This window comes from Drosophila teissieri, chromosome 3R (assembly GCF_016746235.2).
Source record: "Drosophila teissieri strain GT53w chromosome 3R, Prin_Dtei_1.1, whole genome shotgun sequence".
NCBI lineage: Eukaryota > Metazoa > Arthropoda > Insecta > Diptera > Drosophilidae > Drosophila > Drosophila teissieri.
The window spans coordinates 29,857,093-29,875,820 of record NC_053032.1 but is presented as its reverse complement, the minus strand read 5'-3'; the positions used below and the strand labels follow the sequence as shown (position 1 = coordinate 29,875,820).

General features: G+C 48.9%; 2 protein-coding genes across 3 annotated transcripts; one reads left to right on the top strand and one right to left on the bottom strand.

Annotated features, from left to right (window-relative positions):
* Positions 1-116: 116 nt before the first annotated feature.
* On the top strand, positions 117-2,919 carry LOC122619636 (KAT8 regulatory NSL complex subunit 2). 2 transcript variants are annotated; one of them, XM_043796684.1, is made up of 6 exons: positions 117-718; positions 772-964; positions 1,031-1,194; positions 1,252-1,652; positions 1,958-2,476; positions 2,563-2,703. In XM_043796684.1, the coding sequence occupies exons 1-5, from the start codon at positions 208-210 to the stop codon at positions 2,456-2,458; spliced, it is 1,770 nt and encodes a 589-aa protein (XP_043652619.1). In that variant the 5' UTR covers positions 117-207; the 3' UTR covers positions 2,459-2,476; positions 2,563-2,703. The 2 variants fall into 2 exon arrangements, with proteins under 2 accessions (XP_043652619.1, XP_043652620.1); XM_043796685.1 differs by lacking the exon at positions 1,958-2,476 and having other exon boundaries at positions 2,563-2,919.
* LOC122619635 (cadherin-99C) lies at positions 2,910-16,773 on the bottom strand. Its single transcript, XM_043796683.1, has 12 exons — positions 16,670-16,773; positions 15,480-15,626; positions 12,103-12,267; positions 10,932-11,110; positions 10,738-10,860; positions 8,362-8,538; positions 8,233-8,298; positions 5,067-7,976; positions 4,475-5,002; positions 4,296-4,414; positions 3,500-4,225; positions 2,910-3,437 (listed from the first exon to the last, which is right to left on the bottom strand). Exons 3-12 carry the CDS (start codon positions 12,260-12,262, stop codon positions 3,302-3,304), a joined length of 5,124 nt encoding a protein of 1,707 aa, XP_043652618.1. The 5' UTR covers positions 12,263-12,267; positions 15,480-15,626; positions 16,670-16,773; the 3' UTR covers positions 2,910-3,301.
* Positions 16,774-18,728: the final 1,955 nt, after the last annotated feature.

The window sequence follows — 18,728 nt, the reverse complement described above, 5'->3', positions numbered from 1 at the left end:
CAAAACTCAAGGTCGGAATACCCCTCATGGTTTTGGGCGATGCTGACTTGTTAGCAGAGACCCCCACCACTTGGCCTGTCAACGTGCGTGGTAATTCTTCTCAACTTTGCTGTGGTCACACCATTTCCACAGCGTTTTATTTCATTTCGCTTCGTTGGAAAAATCGAAAGAAAATCCCTGAAAAAAGGCAGAAATCTTGAAAGGAAGATGTCCAGCTTTTCGCCGAACCAACTGCGCCAGTGCGCACGCTTCACCGGCACGCCCTGCACACCGGACAAGGAGCACCAGCTGCGGGAGCAGATCCACAGCGAGCTGGCGAAGATTAAGTACTGCGCCAATCCCACCTACGAGTGCAGCCTGATGCGCATCGAGGGCTACGAGTACTGCATCCGGCACATACTGCGCGACCCGCGCTCCAACTACCGCCAGTGCTCGCACGTCTACTCGAACGGCAGGAAGTGCATCAACGCGGTGGCAAAGTACGACAATAAGAAGGAGCAGATTCTGACCACCCTCTGCTTCGAGCACAACCGCCAGACGCAGCTGCAGAAGACGCACATGAATGTGGGCCGCATCCGCAGCCGCGTGGAGACCAACGAGACATTGCTGCACAGCCTCTCATCGCACATCAATGTGGAGGACATCAAGCCAGAGGCTCCCAAGATCGAGCCCGATGATGATGAAATCGATGTGGTCTCACCCCATGTGACGCCATTCGGTATGTCCTGATAATTGTAACTCAAGCACAAATCTAACTTTCCTGACTTCCAGTCACCCAAGATCACCGCAACTCCATAGGACATGTTGTGGAAAGCTCACGCAAGCGACGTCGAATTCTTGATTATGCTTCTGATAGTTCCAGCAACGATGCGGATCCGCCCTGTCTAAGGAACACCGCCCAGGACATTGAGTTTTACGAATCTGACTATGAAAGCATCGATTCGGAAGATGATGATCCATTGAAGTAAGATTTTACCCATGTGTAGTAGTGTTAGTTAGGGTATTATTAAATTTGGCTTCATTCTTGCAGACACGCTGGCGTCTTCACGCGCGCAGAGGCAGTGAAGATTGCCGAAACGAAGCTGATCAAGCTTCAGGGACTTTATCGCGAGCAGATTTCATATCTGCAGAACGTACTGAAGCAGCGACGTCGCAAGTACTTGCACGACATACGACGCGAGCGAGAGCTATATTGTATGTATCAATTGTCCTTGAATTTGCCAGAGAATGTGTCTAATACCCTACTTTCAGGCAGCATTCACGATCAGCTGAAGGACACACCACACGAGCGCAAGCTGTACGAACAGTTGAAGGCGCTGAATAGCTATCATCGTCGCCAGGGCGTGGAGGCAGTGCTCTACAAGAAACTGAAGGAGAAGCGCGCTCGCGACACCTTGTACGCATCCAAGTCGTCGAGCAACCCGAAGTGCGTCTTCACCGAAGGCGGCGTCAAGTGTGGGGAGCGCACGCTGCCGTGCTGCAAGCACTGCCGCAAGCACATTCTGGAGGATAAGCGCCAGGTCCTGTTCCGGGCCTGCGGCGTGGAGCGGAGTGGGGTGGTCTGCCAGGAGCCGGTGGCTAGCATTCTCGAAGACTCCAGTTGCGTACTGCACCTGACAGTGGCGCCGGCTAAGCGCCAGTATATACAAAAGGTGCGTTGATCAAAAACTAACCCAACCCACGCCATAACCACCACACGTAACTGCTTAGATATACCAACTACCCACTCACTCATTGCCATAAGTTGTGTTGCACATGACTGCTGAAACTACAGTAAGCGAACTGTGAAACAGTTCGAACAATCCATACTGCGTAACTAGTATTTAGGCTTGATTTGTAGTAAAGCTAAGTATATCTAGAGAAACAAACACGAAACACATGTATATAAGTGCTAGTACTGTCTAAGTAAGCCTTTTGTGATCGACCCTGAATAAATTGCCGACCTCTCATCCCCCAGTTTTATGAAGTTCCAAGCACTCCGCCGGTAGAAAGTATTTTCGCAGCAGGCCGTGGTCTCGATAACTTTGTCGGCGAAGATCCACGGAATGAACCGCAGACGGAGGGTGATGACCTCTTGGATTTTGCAAATGGTATATTCGATTTTGACCTTGACGCAGTTGACGATCTGGCAAACTCCTTCGACGACGATTACACCATGTTCCTGGACATGGACGGTGACCTGGGCTTAGACATTGAAGATCGCGGTGCGGAGAGTGTTCCTGTAGACTTAGGCTTGGAGGAGGAAGGCGAGGGCGGGTCCAACGACTCAGTTGGTCCCGCTGAAAGTCAGATTCAAGACAATCTCATCGGAGGCAACTTAGAGTTAGAACAATCATCTGTGCAAGACAGTAGCGAACTTAACTTTGACATCGACGAGTCGGAGAGCAATGTGAACGAAGTGTTGCGTTTGCTGGAGGGCATAGAACACATGCCCTGGTTCGATGCCCTCATGAACTAGTCTAATAGCATAGTAAACGTAATAACCCACCATACTAACCCCAATCCACCTGCTAGCCCAACGTATCAATCCTTCTCATGGTTGCCATTCACTTTACTTCACAGAAATGCGAGTCGGAGACCGAGGAAGAGGAGACGCAGTCCGCCAGTGTGAGTACCGCCATAAAAAAGGAGAAGGAGGACCCCTCGGATAAGCTGTTCACGAGTCAAGCCCTCAACGTGACCACGGCTCATGGCGAAGACAACAAAGGCAGCGTGAAGCCCAAAGAGTCCGCTCAAAACAGATCTAGACTTACTTGTTAGACCCCTCGTAGAGTAAATGTTTACTGTTGCAATCTTAGAAACCTAGATATAAATCTCCAGCCCGAAAATGTCAATTGGTTTTGTACTCCGCCAGTGTGGTTTTTGTGTTTTCGGGAACAAGGATCCCCTAATAAATAGGCACGCTTTAGTTTAAATCTATGAATTCACTTTATATTTATTTACATTTATTGGCTCTCCATAGTTTATACACTTTATATTAATGCACGCGCATTTATTCAACAATTCTTAGAGAAAACGCCTGCGTCTGGCAGTTTCGTAGATATATGGGAAATATGCACTCTGCGTTCGCTTAAAAGTAATGACTGTAATTATTTGATCTTATGCACAGTTAAATATATCAGTTATCAGTTCCTCCGCTCTGCATCTCCACTCAGATATGTACAGATTGCTTGTGCTATGATCATAGATTGATGGCAACCGCTCTCGTTGTTAAAATGCACTATTAAAATTACAAATTGGCAGCTAAATATATTAACAAAGTCTGTAATATGTTGAAACCAGAATAATCCTATTGTATTCCCTACAGTTCCGTTGTTGTCTCCACCTCCGACCTGTCCAAGTCGTTCAGATACGAGAAGCCTATTTGGCCATAGTCCCTCTTGCCGAAGGAGACGTTCTCGTTTGTGCTGCTCAGGTGGTTGTGATCGGAATTGGATCTGCGGAATAGAGGGTGTTACCATTGGGGCTATAAACTTGGAATTGCGTAAGCTATGTATACCTTTGGAACAGCGGGTTGGTGATGGGCACCTCTCCGCCGTACAGGCGATTGTTGAGCTGGCCATTCCGACCCAGCGTGGCGTTCATCAGTTCCGCGTTGCCATTGAGCAGTCCCACGTCGCCGAAGGTGTTGCCCCGCCTGCCCATCGTGCTGTAGGCATTGTTCTTGGCATTGGCCATGTTGTTGGGCCCGGTTGGGTCTATGTTGTAGGCGCCGTTCTGGTAGTGGTTGCTGTTCTGGTGCTTGATGCGGCCCAAAGTCAAGGTGCCCGAGAGGGCTCCGTTCGGCGGAGATCCCAGCGGATTGGCGTTGTTGCGGGTGTTCATCTCCAGGGTCCTGTTGAACGTGTTCTGCCTGTTGTTGATGGCCAGATTGTTGTTCATGTTGGCATTGTTGAGATTCTTATGGCGGCGCAGAGTGGCAATCGTGGCCGTGGTGGCATCCGAGTGCGAGGGACTGGACTGGCCACCACCGTTGGTGTTCTCCTTGTGCGTTATGTAGCTCACATTGTCCAGCGAGAAGGCGTGGTTCTTGGCACTGAAGTCCAGCTGCAGATCGTCGTCCCCATCCGGTGGCACTGCCATGGCGAGCATCTGGGTCTCGTACTCCTTCATGTTGGCTATGGTTTCGCTGGCACTCGAGGCCTGCTGGTTAACGATCACAGGATCGTAGCGGGGCGGATTCGTGGAGGAGTACTGGCGCATGCGCTGCTTGAAGTTCTTGTATCTATAAAAATGAGGTATTGAAATATGTAAGTAAAACTATATAGAGGTTGTACTAAATGTTATCCACTTACTTTGACCACGAAATGCATATGTAAATGATGCCGATCGTGCCCAGGATGAGTATAACGAGTGATATGGCAATCAGAGTGAAGGGGAAGACTTCGTTGTCGATGGCTACGGCGGCTTTGACCTGCAAGTTACCAAGGCTAGAGTTAATAGATGTCCAAAGATGATAGAACTAGTAGCCCACCTTGTGCACGTGCTCCTTTCTTTCCAGGGGAAACGATATATTCTCGGCCGTGGCTCTTGGCAGCGCGATGTTCAGCTCGGATCGCGCAGCTGGCTCCAGCAAAGTGGTCTCCACAATGCTGTCCTTGCGGCTGACGAGCTGCTCCGTCTTGGGATCGATGAGGTAGAACCATATGTCCGTTGCAGCCGGATTCTCGATCACCGAGCCGTTCTTGGCCAAGTACTTCTGGCTGCTCATCCGCTCAATGCCGCTGACCAGTCCGGTCTTCTTGTCCAGCAGCTCCTCCAGCTCAGTGTAGTAGTTACGCAGATCGCTGGGCGCTGCGTTCGGGAAGGACAGTGCCATGCGATTGATGTCCGCCAGCTTATTGACCACTATCCTGGCCCTCGTGCGATGGGATCCCTGCTCCTGACCATCGCTATCACGGGCCTCCACCAAAAACGTGAGTGGAAAGTCGTTCTCGTTCTTGAAATGCTTGGCAGTGCGCAGAACTCCGGTGTCTTCGGACATCATAAAGAAGCTGGTGGGCTGAAAACATCGATTGATAGGTAACAAGAAATAGCATTGGGTAAGTAAAGTATAGACTGCTCACCATGTTGACCCGGTTTTCATCGTCGTCGTAGAGAGTGTAGCGAACGGTGCCGAATTTCCCCGAATCACGATCTGTGGCTCGCACCTGCAAAATGGTTGTGTCCACATCCATTTCCTCCGTCACCACCGTGTAGAAAGTGTCTTGTTGGCCGCGCAGCCTATTGAACTCGAACTCCGGCGCATTGTCGTTCTCGTCCTGGACTATGATCTCCACGGTGGTGGTGTCCTTCAGCGGATTGACGAAGTAGCGATGGGATGTCAGCCGCAACTGGAGGGTGTACGAGGTCTTGTTCTCGAAGTCCAGCGGTTGGATGAGCAGCAAGTTACAACCATGATCGGCGGAGCTCAGATTGAAGATGCCCCCCTCATTGCCACTGACGAATTCACACCTGAAGGCCGGCGGCCCATCGGCGGATGTCTTTGAGTTCACTATCTGAATGAGCTTGAGGGTGCTGTTGGCTTCCATTGACTCCGGCACGCTGGTGGTGTAGCTGTCGTCGCTGAAGGCCAAGCCTATACTTTCACTGCTCATGCCCATTCCACTTTCCAACTTATTGTCCAATTTGATTTCATTGTTGCCGCTGGACAAAAGATGATGTACATCGACGCGCAGTGGCGCCACCGAGCTCAGTTGGGGTTCGCCCAGGTCATATGCCCGTATGTCCACCTGGTACTCCGTGTCCTCCTCTTTGCGCAGCTCATCCCTTATGCGCACTGCTCCCGTGTCCGGATCCACTTGGAAGTACTTGGGCGCCTTGCCGCGTCCCACGATCTCGTAGCGCACCACATTTCCCGGCGAGGTGCCATCGCCATCGATGGCGGGCAGAGTGGCTATAATGGTGCCTATGCCCTGGTCGTCGTTCACGGTCACGGGATCGGGAACGGTTATGAACCTCGGCGGTAGATCGTTGCGATCCTCCACATCCACCACCAGTAGGATTGTGTCTCCTGGTCCATCGCCATCGTTCTCGATGGTTCCGATGATCAGCTGGTGTTGCTTCTGGCTCTCGTAGTCCAATCCCTTGACGGTCCGCACCTCTCCGCTTTTCTCCGCCACCTTGAAGAGCTCCGCGTTACCCTTCCGGAGCACGTAGGTGATCTCTGGCACGGAGTCGGGATCGAAGGCTTGCACCGTGGCCACCAGGTAGTTCTCCTCGTTCTCCGGAATGTGAACGTCGATGCGGGCATCGCTGAACTTGGGCACCTCGTCCGGCAGGTCGAGCACCATCACCGTAACACTGGCAGTGCCCAGTCGCGCATCCGGAGCTCCATCCTTGGCGGTCACCACGAACTTGTACTCGTTCAGCTGCTCGTAGTCCAGCTGCTTGGCGGTTAGGATCTCGCCCGATGTGGCATTGATGGTGAACGGTATGTCGGTGGGTATGGAGTAGGTGATCTCGGCATTGATACCCTCATCGGCGTCGGTGGCGTGAACCACTCCCACGGAGGCCTGCGCCTTGCCCTCCTCCACTTGGAAGACGTACGGCAAGGTGGAGGCCTCGAACTCCGGATTCTTATCGTTGATGTCCGTCACCTTGATGTTGACGGTGGCGCTGCTGGAGAGACCTCCGGTATCCTCCGCCTTCAGGATCAGTTGGTAGCGCGTCAGACTCTCGCGATCCAGCTTTCGTATCACTATGATGACGCCGCTCTCCTGACCCACGGCGAACTGCCGCAGATCGTTGCCCGATATGATGGAGTAGACCACTGCATCGTTCTCGGGATCCTCGGCGTGCACCACTGTGACCGTGGAGTTGATCTCCGCTCCCTCGCTCACCTGCACCTCGTAGATGGGCTTCTGGAAGCGCGGTGGCTTCGTGTTCGGTCCCGGGGTCACGCTCACCTCCACGATCGCCTGGGAGGAGAGTCCTCCGATGTCGGTGGCCTGCACCGTGATGCTGTACTGCTCCCCGGCCAGCAGGCGTCCCTGGGTCCTGATCTCGCCCGTCGTCTCGTTGATGGTGAACTTCTGGATGCCGTTGTTGGACACATGGTAGATGGAGTAGGTCACCACGGCATTGGGACCCTCGTCGTTGTCGCTGGCCGTGACCTGGGTGACCAGCCGGCTCTCGCTCTGATCCCCGGCTGTGATGGAGATGGGCGCCACCATGGCCAGCTTGGGCGCATTGTCGTTCACATCCCGCAGGTGAACTGTGAGACTGAGTGGCGCACTGGCCGCATTGGTTTTGGGTTCGCGGGCCACCACCTGAAACTTGAAACGTCCTGGCGCCGGAGGGTCGCGGTCGAGGTTGTCCTCGTTCACCACCAAGATGCCATCGCTGGTCACGTTGAAGGACGGTGTGGTCAGCTCGTAGATGTAGTCTGGCTTCGGATCGCTGTCACTGAGGTCGGCGTCTGTGGTCATGAAGGATATCGGGTTACCGTGCGCGTCCAAGACCCGAGTGCCAATGGGCGAGTTCTCGTCCACGTAGCCCTCCGCTTGGGAGGATGATATCACGGGCGGATTGGCGTCCACGGGCTTCACGAAGATTTCCAGCTTGGCCGTGGTGAAGCGCTGTGGTCCCGGCGAAACCTCCTCCGCTTTCACTATGATGTCATACTTCGTCGCTGTGGATGTGTCCACGGCTTTCGTTTGCTTTAGCACTCCGGTGTTCTCATCGATCTGGAAGTAGTCGGCGTAGTTGCCGGGCATGCCGCTGGCGAAGCTGTAGCGGATGGGCGAGTTTATGGTGTCCAGATCCACTGCCTGAATCCGCTCGGGCAGCACCGTGAGCACTCCTAGCAGGGATCCAGCCGGCACGGATGCGGAGTACTCCGGATTTATGCAGGCGCCGTCCAGCGAAACGCATCCGCTGTAGATGAACGATGGGTCCAAGTCGTTGGAGTCGGCCACATTGACCGTCAGCGTTGTGGTCGAGGAAAGGCGATCCGCCGTATTGCGAGCTCGATCCTGGAAATACCACATACGAGTAATTCATTACAAATGGAGCACATATGTGTGGTTATATTTGGTCGTTCCCCTTCTATTGAATCTCTAATTTGCGAGTGAAAGGTACTGGGAGCCATATGAAATGCCGACGACTGAAAGCCGGTAAAAGTAAGCACTTAATTGAGGTCTTTCTTCGCCAACTTTAATTGTTATAATGCCCAAGAGAGACAGCCTAATTAGGCCTTTGTTATATTTAAATTATTAGGGCTTCACTTACCGAGGCCACAATGGTAAGATAGTAGGTTTGGATCTTCTCAAAGTCCAGAGTCTTGGCCACCGTAACCTGAGGAAAGGAGAAGCTGTACTGTACCCAGTTATGGGAGGATTAGTTTTGGTTGGGACTCACTTGACCCTGGTGGGGAAAGGATATGGCGAAGGTGCCGTACCCATCCGCACTGTACTTCTCCACATCGGTGGAGTTGGGACTGCCCTCGGCGATGAAGTACTCGACCAGCCCATTGACACCTGCGTCCTTGTCCAGCGCCTGGATGTTCCGGAAAATGGTGGTTCCCACCGGAGTGCTCTGTGAAATGGGAAAGAAGAAGTGTTATCGCTCGTTAAGCTCGGCCCATTAGAAATGCCAGTTAATTCGACATGGGAAGCAGCGGGTGGCATTTGCTGGGAGAGGCTTCCACCGCGCCCAAGAACCGAAAGTGTTCCCTGCCCCATTAAAACCCGCAGGTGAGTAAGTAGTTTCTGGTTCAGCATGATGCAGTGGTGCTTCCGCGTGCGGAATACCTAACGCTTCCCATGGAACCCAACTGGGAGCCAACGGAAACTGGCGGATCATTATTTCACTCGCACTGTCTTTGGAGTCAAGTGGCTGCAGTGGATCTCCACACAAGCCTGCTGGGCTGTTATATAACGGTGGCAGCCTCCAAGCCGAAGTTAAGGAGCAAGTTTGCCACTTGCATGGAGACGGAGATGGAGCTGCAGATGGAGCTGGAGCTGTATGGGTCTGTGGTCTCCCCACTCCACAGCTGGCGATTTAGTACCCAGAATTGGCAGACATTGTTCATCTGCTGAACTTTGCGATTTGTTTTCGGGTTTTCCGCTAAATGGCATGCACGCTTAGCTCATCTTTTTCGCTTTTCATAATTTTTTATTTTCGGCATAGCCCAGAGCTGCACAAATTCCCATGACTGTGGCCAGTGAGGCTGCCACACACAGATGCCATATACCAGATACACTGAGGTATAATTTATCTCGGTTCTTGTAATTATTTGCTAGAGCTTGTCTTGTCCTCGCCTTCGCCGGCTGGACAACGGACGCAGTCCCTCGGGAGTGTTCGCCTAAGCCGGCAAGTGCATACCAATTATATTCCAGTTTGACTGGCAGCTCGCCTTATAAAGGGACCTGCATCCCGATCTATGGTACAATGTAGTGCAGGTAGCCCTCGCTTTTGTTTATTCCGCACCAGGCTTCCTAAACTTGAAGGCTTCAGCTCCAGCTTGAAACTCCAGCTCCAGCTCCACATTGTTAAATAAATTTCGTATGGGCGAAGCTCCTGATTGCGAATTCCAATGAACGATTTATATTCAGCCGCGTTGCATTGTATTGGCTTGTAATTTTATGTGCCATCTGAGGGGCTCTTTCAAGGTTGCAGGTCATAAAAGATATATACATATATATATAGATCCTTATGGGTTTCATTTGCATCTTAAAATGGCCTCACATGGTGCGAGGAAAGTGATTGCGGCTTAGAGAGTCGTAATAAGCTAATCTGCTGGTAATGATTTCAATTTCAGTCAGCTGCAATTTCCATCTCTGCAATTGCTCATCGTTCTTGTGAAATCCAACACTTTAACTGATTATTCTACGGTTTTTATGGCCTAATAGCTGTGTGGCTCTTATTATGTGAGGTTTCTCCCATGGTACAAGACAACAGAAACTCTTGGCACAGTAGTAATGATCTTCCTGGGGTTCCTATGTACCATTCTCTATATAGCACGTTTCCGCTTTGTTTTATGTCTTTTGTCTTTTTGCTGTTTGCTGTTTGCCAAGTTTGCTGCTTTCTAATATGTCAACAGTTCTGTAATTGAACGTTATTAGTCTAAATACGTGATTAAGAGCCGGCAGGCAGTACAATTGCAACTCTTGCCGCCGATCCCAAGAACCCCTCGCTGGATTCTGATGCTGGGGATGCTGTGCAACTGTTGAAACTGGGAAAACTAGGCAAACTGTGCAAACTGGGGATACTTGGGTACTTGGGTACTTGGGTACCTGGATACTGGGCATCCGACATGCTATTGTGTTGCCGAAGCGCTGAAAACATGTTCACTACCACTTCATTAGTGTTCAGTATGTAGTTGCTGCTGTCGCGTCGGGAAGACTATGCACATTCACCTGACTCGTGCACTGGAAAAAACTACAGAACTACACAGGGATATATATCACTGCAAGACGCTGGCAGCTACAGATCAATTATAGTACTTGAAAACCTTCTAACAGATACACAAGCACTTCAAGACACCTATAGTTTGAGTCAAATCTAATAGGAGAATTTAGCCCCCAATTTGCCGCAGTGCACTTGTGACTTCCTCCAGCGTGATAGTCCGTTTGGCACCCGGTTTCGGAGGAGCCAGCGGCACCACGGCGAGAAATGCGGGCAACTTTGGGGCGACGAAATGCTGATCGTGCGCACGCTGGAAAATGTCCACTTTCCACTTGGTGGACCGGGTGGACTGGGTGGACTTGGTGCACTGCAGCAGCATTTACTCACCTCGGGAACGGTGACCTCGTAGGGCGTGTTCATGAAGCGCGGTGCATTGTCGTTTATGTCCGACACCCGAACGATAATGGGAATGGTGCGCTTCTTGCTCGTGGACCTGGTGGTGCAGGAGACCTGGAACGAGGCGGGCGGACATGGTTCGTGGATACCTGGCAGTGGAAAGTGCTACCGTCAGTGTGGTTTACCTGGAAGACGATGTGGCTGAGGTTCTCCTCGTCGCGATCCAGGGGCTGCAGCAGCTGCAGCCTCTTGCCGTTCAGCTGGAAGATCGGCTGGCCTTTGGGGAAGACCAGATTCAGGGCGATCTCCGTCTCCGGATCGCCGAAGATTGGCAGCTCTGGCGGAGTGGTCGGCTGTCCGATGACTGCGGAAAACGCATAAATAATAAAGTTGCAGTTGGAAGCCGGGAGATCTAATAAACAAAGCTGGGTTATTGGTACAAGTAGCGCCAAAGCGGCAAAACGTATTGGCAGGAAAACGCGAAAACCGGGAAAACCGAGAAAACTGCAGACAGCAGCCTTTCTCTTTGCATTTGGGGTCAAGTTGCAGCGATCACTTGCGATGTGCACATAAGTCTATGTACACAAGTGTGTCCACATATGTACAAGTGTACATATATACAAGTGCATATATGTATATAAAAGTGCATATATGTGCATATTGGTGGGCACACGTCGTAGATGCATCATAAATGCGCGAGAAAGTCTTCCAATTGGAAGCTCTTGTTATTTAGCGACTCTTGTGACTTCCAAGTTGCATAAGGAGTCATAGCTGCCATATTTTATGATACCTTTTAGTCGCATATAATAGATTTACTAGTAGTGCATCTCTAGGAAGGGGATATTCCACTTCCCCACATTAGCAGCATGTACCACACGTCGTATGAGCAATGTTTTAATGGCAATTCTTGACCCCACATTCTCGCGGCTGCCAGAGCTAATTAGACGAAAAACCAATTAAGGTACTTAGAGGTGCACCTCTGCGGCATGTAAATTACACAATGTATCCACGAAGTACACATCATTTCTCTGACCGACGTGCTCTTCGTTCTTGGATGCGATGTGATGGGCCGTCTATGCGCCGGAACACGTCTAAAATTATAATTACGGTGCTGCAGCTTTCGTGCTTTTGGTCTATGATCTTGAAGTCGAGGTTGGCCGCAGAGCATTTTGTGTGAAGAGCATATGGCCATTCATGTTTAGCATCCACGTAATAGATTTAACGCCGCCGTTGTCTTAAAACTCATATTTCCAGTTTAAGGCCATGTTAAATGGCTTAAATGGGTTTGGCTAGTCGATAAGACGGCCGCTGTGCATTGTATTTCTATATAATCCAGTGCGGTAGAAGTGTACTTACACGACTCCCGACTCTCCTCGATGTCCAGGATGATGTTCGTCTGCCCCGTTTCCACTTCGCACATCTGCGACTTGCCCAAAACCGCCGAGCAGAGCAGGATTAGCAGCCCAAAGAAGCCCAGTCCCTGCTGCGGAGTGAGGTTCCTCGCCGCCATGGCCATGTTATCTGAAAATAAGAGTAAACAAATACGTTTCTTGTAGCTCATGCATACATCTATCTGCCCAAGTCCCCGATTTAAATACAAGTACTTTCTGGCCTACGCCAGTGGAGCCCACGAGCCCACACAGCGAATCTGGATAGTCGCGAGTGCAGCTCGAGAAATGCCCTCTGCTGACTGCTAACTGCTTTTGTATGCAAAGACGGCTTCTCATGCCTTAAATGGTGTGATATCAATATGCAATAAACAATTTAGCCAACTTGGCGTTGTCCGTTCGCCGCAGCGCCCCGAATATACACATCGTATATATGTATATATGTAGTACATTCGCGTATATGGATGTGGACTTGTGGAGATCCAAGATGCCCAGCTCCGAAGCTCCAATAAATACCAACTTGGTGTCGAAACTGTTGGCCAAATTGAAAATAGCTTCGCAGTTCCGTTCGAGCAAACCACTTGGTGCAATATTGACAGAGAGAAGTTCATAACGGTGGGCTCATAAATTGGCTAATAAAGTGGCAAGCCAGCCTGCGCAGAACCTCGCGATCAGGTGCACATTCTGCCCATTTTTACCATTTCTGCCATTTCTACCATTTTTACCCATTTCACTTATTTTACCCATTTTATCCATTTGGCCCACCTCATCTCATCGAGCGCCTAAATGGCCAACTCGCCAACTGGCCGATCAACTTTTGCGGCTGCGGCTGCAACTGCGGCTGGCATACAGTTAGAACCTAGAGCTTGGTAGCTGCGAGTTGGTAACTGCGAGTTGGTAACTGGGAGTTGGCCATCCTATGCTGCGGCTTCTTTCTATCCCTAGGTTGCTGCTCACTGGCCGCAGATCGGCGCACATCCGCTGGCTAACTGACTTTCTGGCTATCTGACTTTCTGGCTTTCTGACTTTCTGGCTATCTGACTTTCTGACTTTGTGGCTTTCTGGCTTTCTGCTCCATCTGCAATCTCCATTGAAGACTCGTTGGCACCAGGAGCCACTTGCAGCGTATCCGTTACTCGGATCGTTTGTTTAATGAAACGGATCGGAGCTAATCTTCTGGTTTTGCCGCTCTTTCAGCCGCCATTAGATGTGGCTAGTTCCATCCATAGGACCCAGGTTCCCAGCTGGGGCTAGTTAACCGAATAACTCATAAAACAGGGAAATAATGAACTCTAAATGAACGCTCTAATGAACAAAGCACTAGTTTGAGCTTCTAGGCTGATTGGATCTGCATTGATCAGATTAACACATGGCTGTTTTGGCCATAAGTAATTAGCCAATTACAAGCATTGTCTTCGATGGCCAAATGCAATTCGATTTACGCAATTAGCCCGCACATAGCCAAATAAACCAATCAAAATGCCCATTATTTCGCAACGATTTATTTAATTTTATTTAATTTCGCCAAAGTGTGCTGCAATCTCGAATGGAATCAAACTTGTCTGCAAAACGCAACTGCTGCTGAAATTATCTCCGAAATCATAAAAGCCCCGATCGCCCATTGCGTAACTCAACCCAAGTGCGAGATATCACATTGTATTGATATGGGGCCTTAAATGTTCGATCGTGCCGTTCCTGCTTCCATTTGCGAGGAAATCGAGAAAATCGAGGAAATCGGGAAAATAGCGAGGCTCGCGAAAAGCGCTGCTAGTCCTCCGCTTTCACTGAACGTATACAAAATGCCATTTTCCATTTCCCCCGCATAAACAAAGCCCGCGATATCGCGAAGCTGGAGGAGATCGAAGGAGGGGCAGGAGGAGATTGGAGGAGCAGGAGGAGCAGGAGGAGCTGGAGGAGCCCGAGGAGGAGCTCGGCGGTGGCCACAGAAAGTCAGTTGCTGATTATGTTCAACCGGAAACTTATAGAAAAAGCCGAATGTGCCAAACTGGTTTGCAAAATAAACGAAAGCCGAGCTATCGCAGTGCTTTGAATGCCTGTGTTGTATGCTGTGTGTTGTATGCTGTGTGTTGTGTGCTGTGTGTTGTATGTGTGCTGTGTACTGTGTGCAGATTCGATATGCGGCAAACCTGTTGCTTATTGATGCTGTTTTTGCCAACATTTTCTAGTTTTGAATGTGGTACAATACGTAGCGAACTTAAATCTCAAATCTGCTGGAATGCGAACGATGGTTGCCACACAAATCTTAAATAAACAAGAAAGGAACGCCAGCGTTTTGGGCACCGAATCGCGGCATACTCTGGTCCACCTGGGCACTTGGTTCCCCTGGATCACTTGGTTCCCCTTGGATCACTTGGTTCCCCTGGATGCCCTGGCTCACCTGGATCACCTGGATCCCCTGGATCGGATCACATGTATGCACCAACGTTCTGTCAGCTCCAACTGCGATTGTTATGCTAATTCGGTGAGTGTTTTATTGTATTTTAATTTTATTGGACAGCGGACGCGCTCTTGGCCATACAAAGTATTGCTCTTCACGGATCCGTGAGATGTTTCATAATATACGGCATTCTATCAGCATATAAAGTATCTCAATCTGAGCGATTCATGTTGGGTTTCTATATGTTTATGACTTCCATGGGAGTGAATTGTGTATAGTTATGTCTTCTTATACCCTTTGAATTTTATATAGTAATATACCTCTTATACCCTTTGAATTGTATTTAATTATATCTTCCTATACCCTTTAAATTTTATATCGCAATGTCTTCTTATACCCTTTGCAAGCTGACCATTTGTTGAGTTTAATGACTCAAAGTGCTTTCCACATTCTAATTCTAATCGTTCTAATGAACTCGACAAGTGTCTTACAGCCAATTTGTTCGCCATCATTTTTCTTGATGATTAACTTAAGTGATTTGCCTTTTTTTGAGGAACGAAACTGACGAAACTTGAGCAACTGCTGAGTAACACAAATAATCCATTAGAATGATTGTCTTAAATGGCCAGCGTTTTAATAGCCAAAGTGAATTAGTTGCACTTACAAATATTTAAATTTAATCTCTGTATTAAGACGCTGGCCAAAGACATTGAGCTGCGAATTCTTGGGTGACAATGAAATTAATCGACCTGACTTTCCGCTTAAAAAAACGGTTAGGTGATTATGTTTTCTTCTTTATAAATGGCTTCTGGCCATTTAGCCAAATGAAGATTAATCTCTGGGGCCTGGAGCCAAGAACATTATTTAATCTTTGTCTTCTGGACTTCTCGCTCATGGATGGCTGCTGAATAACTTAATAATAGTTCATAATAACGCGCTGCACTTACCGTTCGGTGTAAAGATGTGATATTAAAATAGCTCAAAGTACTGCAGCTGAGTATCCAACGTGAAAAATGCAGTCGCACGCCGTTAACAAAAGTGATTCTTGGTCCTCAATTACATTTCGGATTTAAACCACTCAATATGTGTTGTATCTGCGCATAGAAAACGGGGTAAAACTCGATTAAAAACACTCGCGACACAGATTTTTAGGATTAAGGTGCTGCAATATTTATTTATTTATTTATTTTATGCATTGCTTTGTCATAAAACTCGTATGGAATTGGTTTTTGAAACTGATGATCTGCGGACAGGTTTGTGAGTGAATTTTGATGGCGTTTGCCTCGTGTTTTCCGCACTAGATTGAATTTGAATGGCGTTTTCGAGGTTGCCCTCTTGGATTAATTAAAGGCATAATAATTCGCGAAAAGCTGGGCAACAAAGCGGCGCGTGGGAGTTTGGTAGCAATACAGTATCATGTAGTAAAAGTAGCATGGCAAGTCGATGACTATCTGTGTTGGCCTGTACAGTGAACACGACTGTGTAAGTTTTCTTACACAAATCTCGACATACGTGACCTCATTTGCCGATCTGACAAAAAACGTTTTTTGTTATTTTGCCTGTTTTATTGGCTGTTTTCTTGGTTGTTTTCTTGGCCGTTTCTTGGCAAATGCCGCCGAAATCCCAATCGTGTTGTGTGTTTTCTACATGAAGATTAATACGGCGATCACGTTCACATTCCACATTAGTGTTCTATCCCTTATTTCCCCGCAAAAATGATGAGTTTTGTTTGTTTTCACTGCGAATGCTGCACTCTGTGATTTGGGTAAACAAAAAAATTGGCAAGAGAAAGTCTCGCTTTCGGGGTTAAAGTTGTGTAGGTACAATTTTCAGATTTAATGATGGTTGCCTCGCAGATGCGGGCTTTGTTTGCCACTCGAGGCTTCTTTGTTATTCAAACGGGGAGATTATTTCACTGGCAGGGCGATTCGGATCCGAGATATAGTCGCGACTATATACGCTATATGCGTGGTCTGCCCTTTTCAGGCTTCTGTTGCGATCTTCAAGTTGCCTTGGCTCCACACACACAGCACACATTACACATCACACGTCGCCACAAACGGACCATTCTGAACTTTACACATTTTCTTGAGAGATAGATAACTCTTAAAAAATTAGCTCTTGGGCATATTCATACCAGCTCGAAAACCGGTATCGCGCCAGCCACCTTATAGCGCTGCGTTTGGGGCACACACTCGTCGTACACTGCGCGAAAGTACGTGGTGTCGGCTCTGCGGTCGGTTCGGAACTGTTTCGCTTTACCTGTCTCTCGCGGCAGCAGCAACAAGTGGGCGATACCACTCCATACCATAGCACACCATAGCACACCATACCATATACCATACGCCATTCCATACCATTCCCGATCCCAGGTGGAACGTATTGGAATCGAGCTGGCATTCGCTTTTGCGGTAAAACTGGTTTTTCGGGGGTTACTAGTTTGCCAGCTGATGGATACCACACCACACACACACACACACATACTTGGTTGTGGGCCCAGTTTTCGAGTGCGAAAGGCTTCGCGTTGGGAGCACAGGTACTACTGGCACTGCGATCCACGATCTGCAGGTGCATGTATGGCAGCTATGTATGTATGTAGCAGCTAACAGCGTCTGTTAAGTCAAAGGTAAATAAAAGACCACCATGTTCCATTTCCATTTCCAGAGGAGCTTAGTGGGAACCAGTTTTTGGGGCTTCGGTGTGTCGCTCTTTTTTTTGTCTTTTTCTGTCTTTTGGTGTCTTTTTGTGTGTTTGTTTGGTTTTCTGTTTCTATTTCAGCTGCACTGCACGGCCGTTGCGGTGTAAAAGTTTTTATTAAAATGTTTTGGCTGATGTTGCTGCGATTTTGTGCAGCAATCGGTGGCCACTCCACTCCTCCCTCTCCCCTTACCCCACGAAACCACTCCACTCCACACCACTCCATTCCACTGCAATGCAATGCAATCCAATCCGCGCCGCGATCCGGGGCATGAATGAAGTTCACCAAAGGGGCAGACAGCATTTTTGTACCTGTCCGTTGGCCAGGGAGTCGCATATGCATATTCCGTTGCCATTTGCCCATTTGGCCATTGTACAATGGGACAATGCGACAGTTGCACTCGGCTATCCGCGAAATTGCCATCATTGGAAGGTGTTTCCATCGAACACCGAGCGAATACCAAACCAAACTACCATTTCCATTTCCATTGCCAGCCGGATGCCGCCAGAACAATTGAGCCAATATCGTTATATTGGCATTGAAAATGGCTCGGATCGATGGGATCACCTCTGACGTGTGGGCTGCTCCAGCCACATATGATAATTTGCGTAGATCTTGTTCCTCGAAATGTCAAAACAGCACAAAAACACCAATTTATTGCATATTCATAAACAGCTCTCCACCCCACAAAGTAGTTGGCTTCCATCTGCGGCCCATTCAAGCCAGCTAACCAAGATTAAGCCAAGTGCTAACTGGCCATTAGCGGAGTGAAGATACTGGTGGCAAGCTTCATCTTCTTCATAACTCACTTGGGGAGAAAGTGCAAGGGTCTGCAGCCAGATGTACGTGATTAGCTCGTTTTGCTGTTTGCTAACAAGCCACAGCCACTTGGCGCTCCTCAGCTCCTCATCCAAAATCAGCTAAAACCCACTGTGCTGGGAATTAATTAAGGCTTAGCCCTTGGCTGCTCTTGCCTCGTTATTGCGAAGAGGCAGTTGCTGGCTAAATTTATTGGCGGGCTTGGATTACCATAATGTGTGTGTTAGCTTGGCTCTGCTCTTCCGGCCTGGTCATCACTTTTACGATTCGAATGTCCCATTTTCCCATTTCGCGATAATTTGAGCCATTTGCCGATCGGCTTACACATGTCAAGTTCGGAAAACAAAGTGCTAACTGTTTGCATTTGCTACTCCAATAGGAAGCTCTTGGATTATGGGTTTCATTTTTACCCATTTATGCTGACATTTAGCAAAAGCTTGGTTCACTGACCTGCAGTTACACGCTACTAAATTGTGGCCAAGACAGATTTGCCTGTGATTCTGCAAAATGGTTTTGGTAGCAGCAAGCTGGTGGTATATGCTGATACTCCATGAATACCGGATGCGAATGCGAAAGGTTAAGCGAAATGTGTCAGCGAAAACTGTAAGGTTTCGCATTAACCACCATCCTCAAAAGCTCGAATTGCTGGTGGGGCCAGTTCGAAATCAGTTTACCTTCC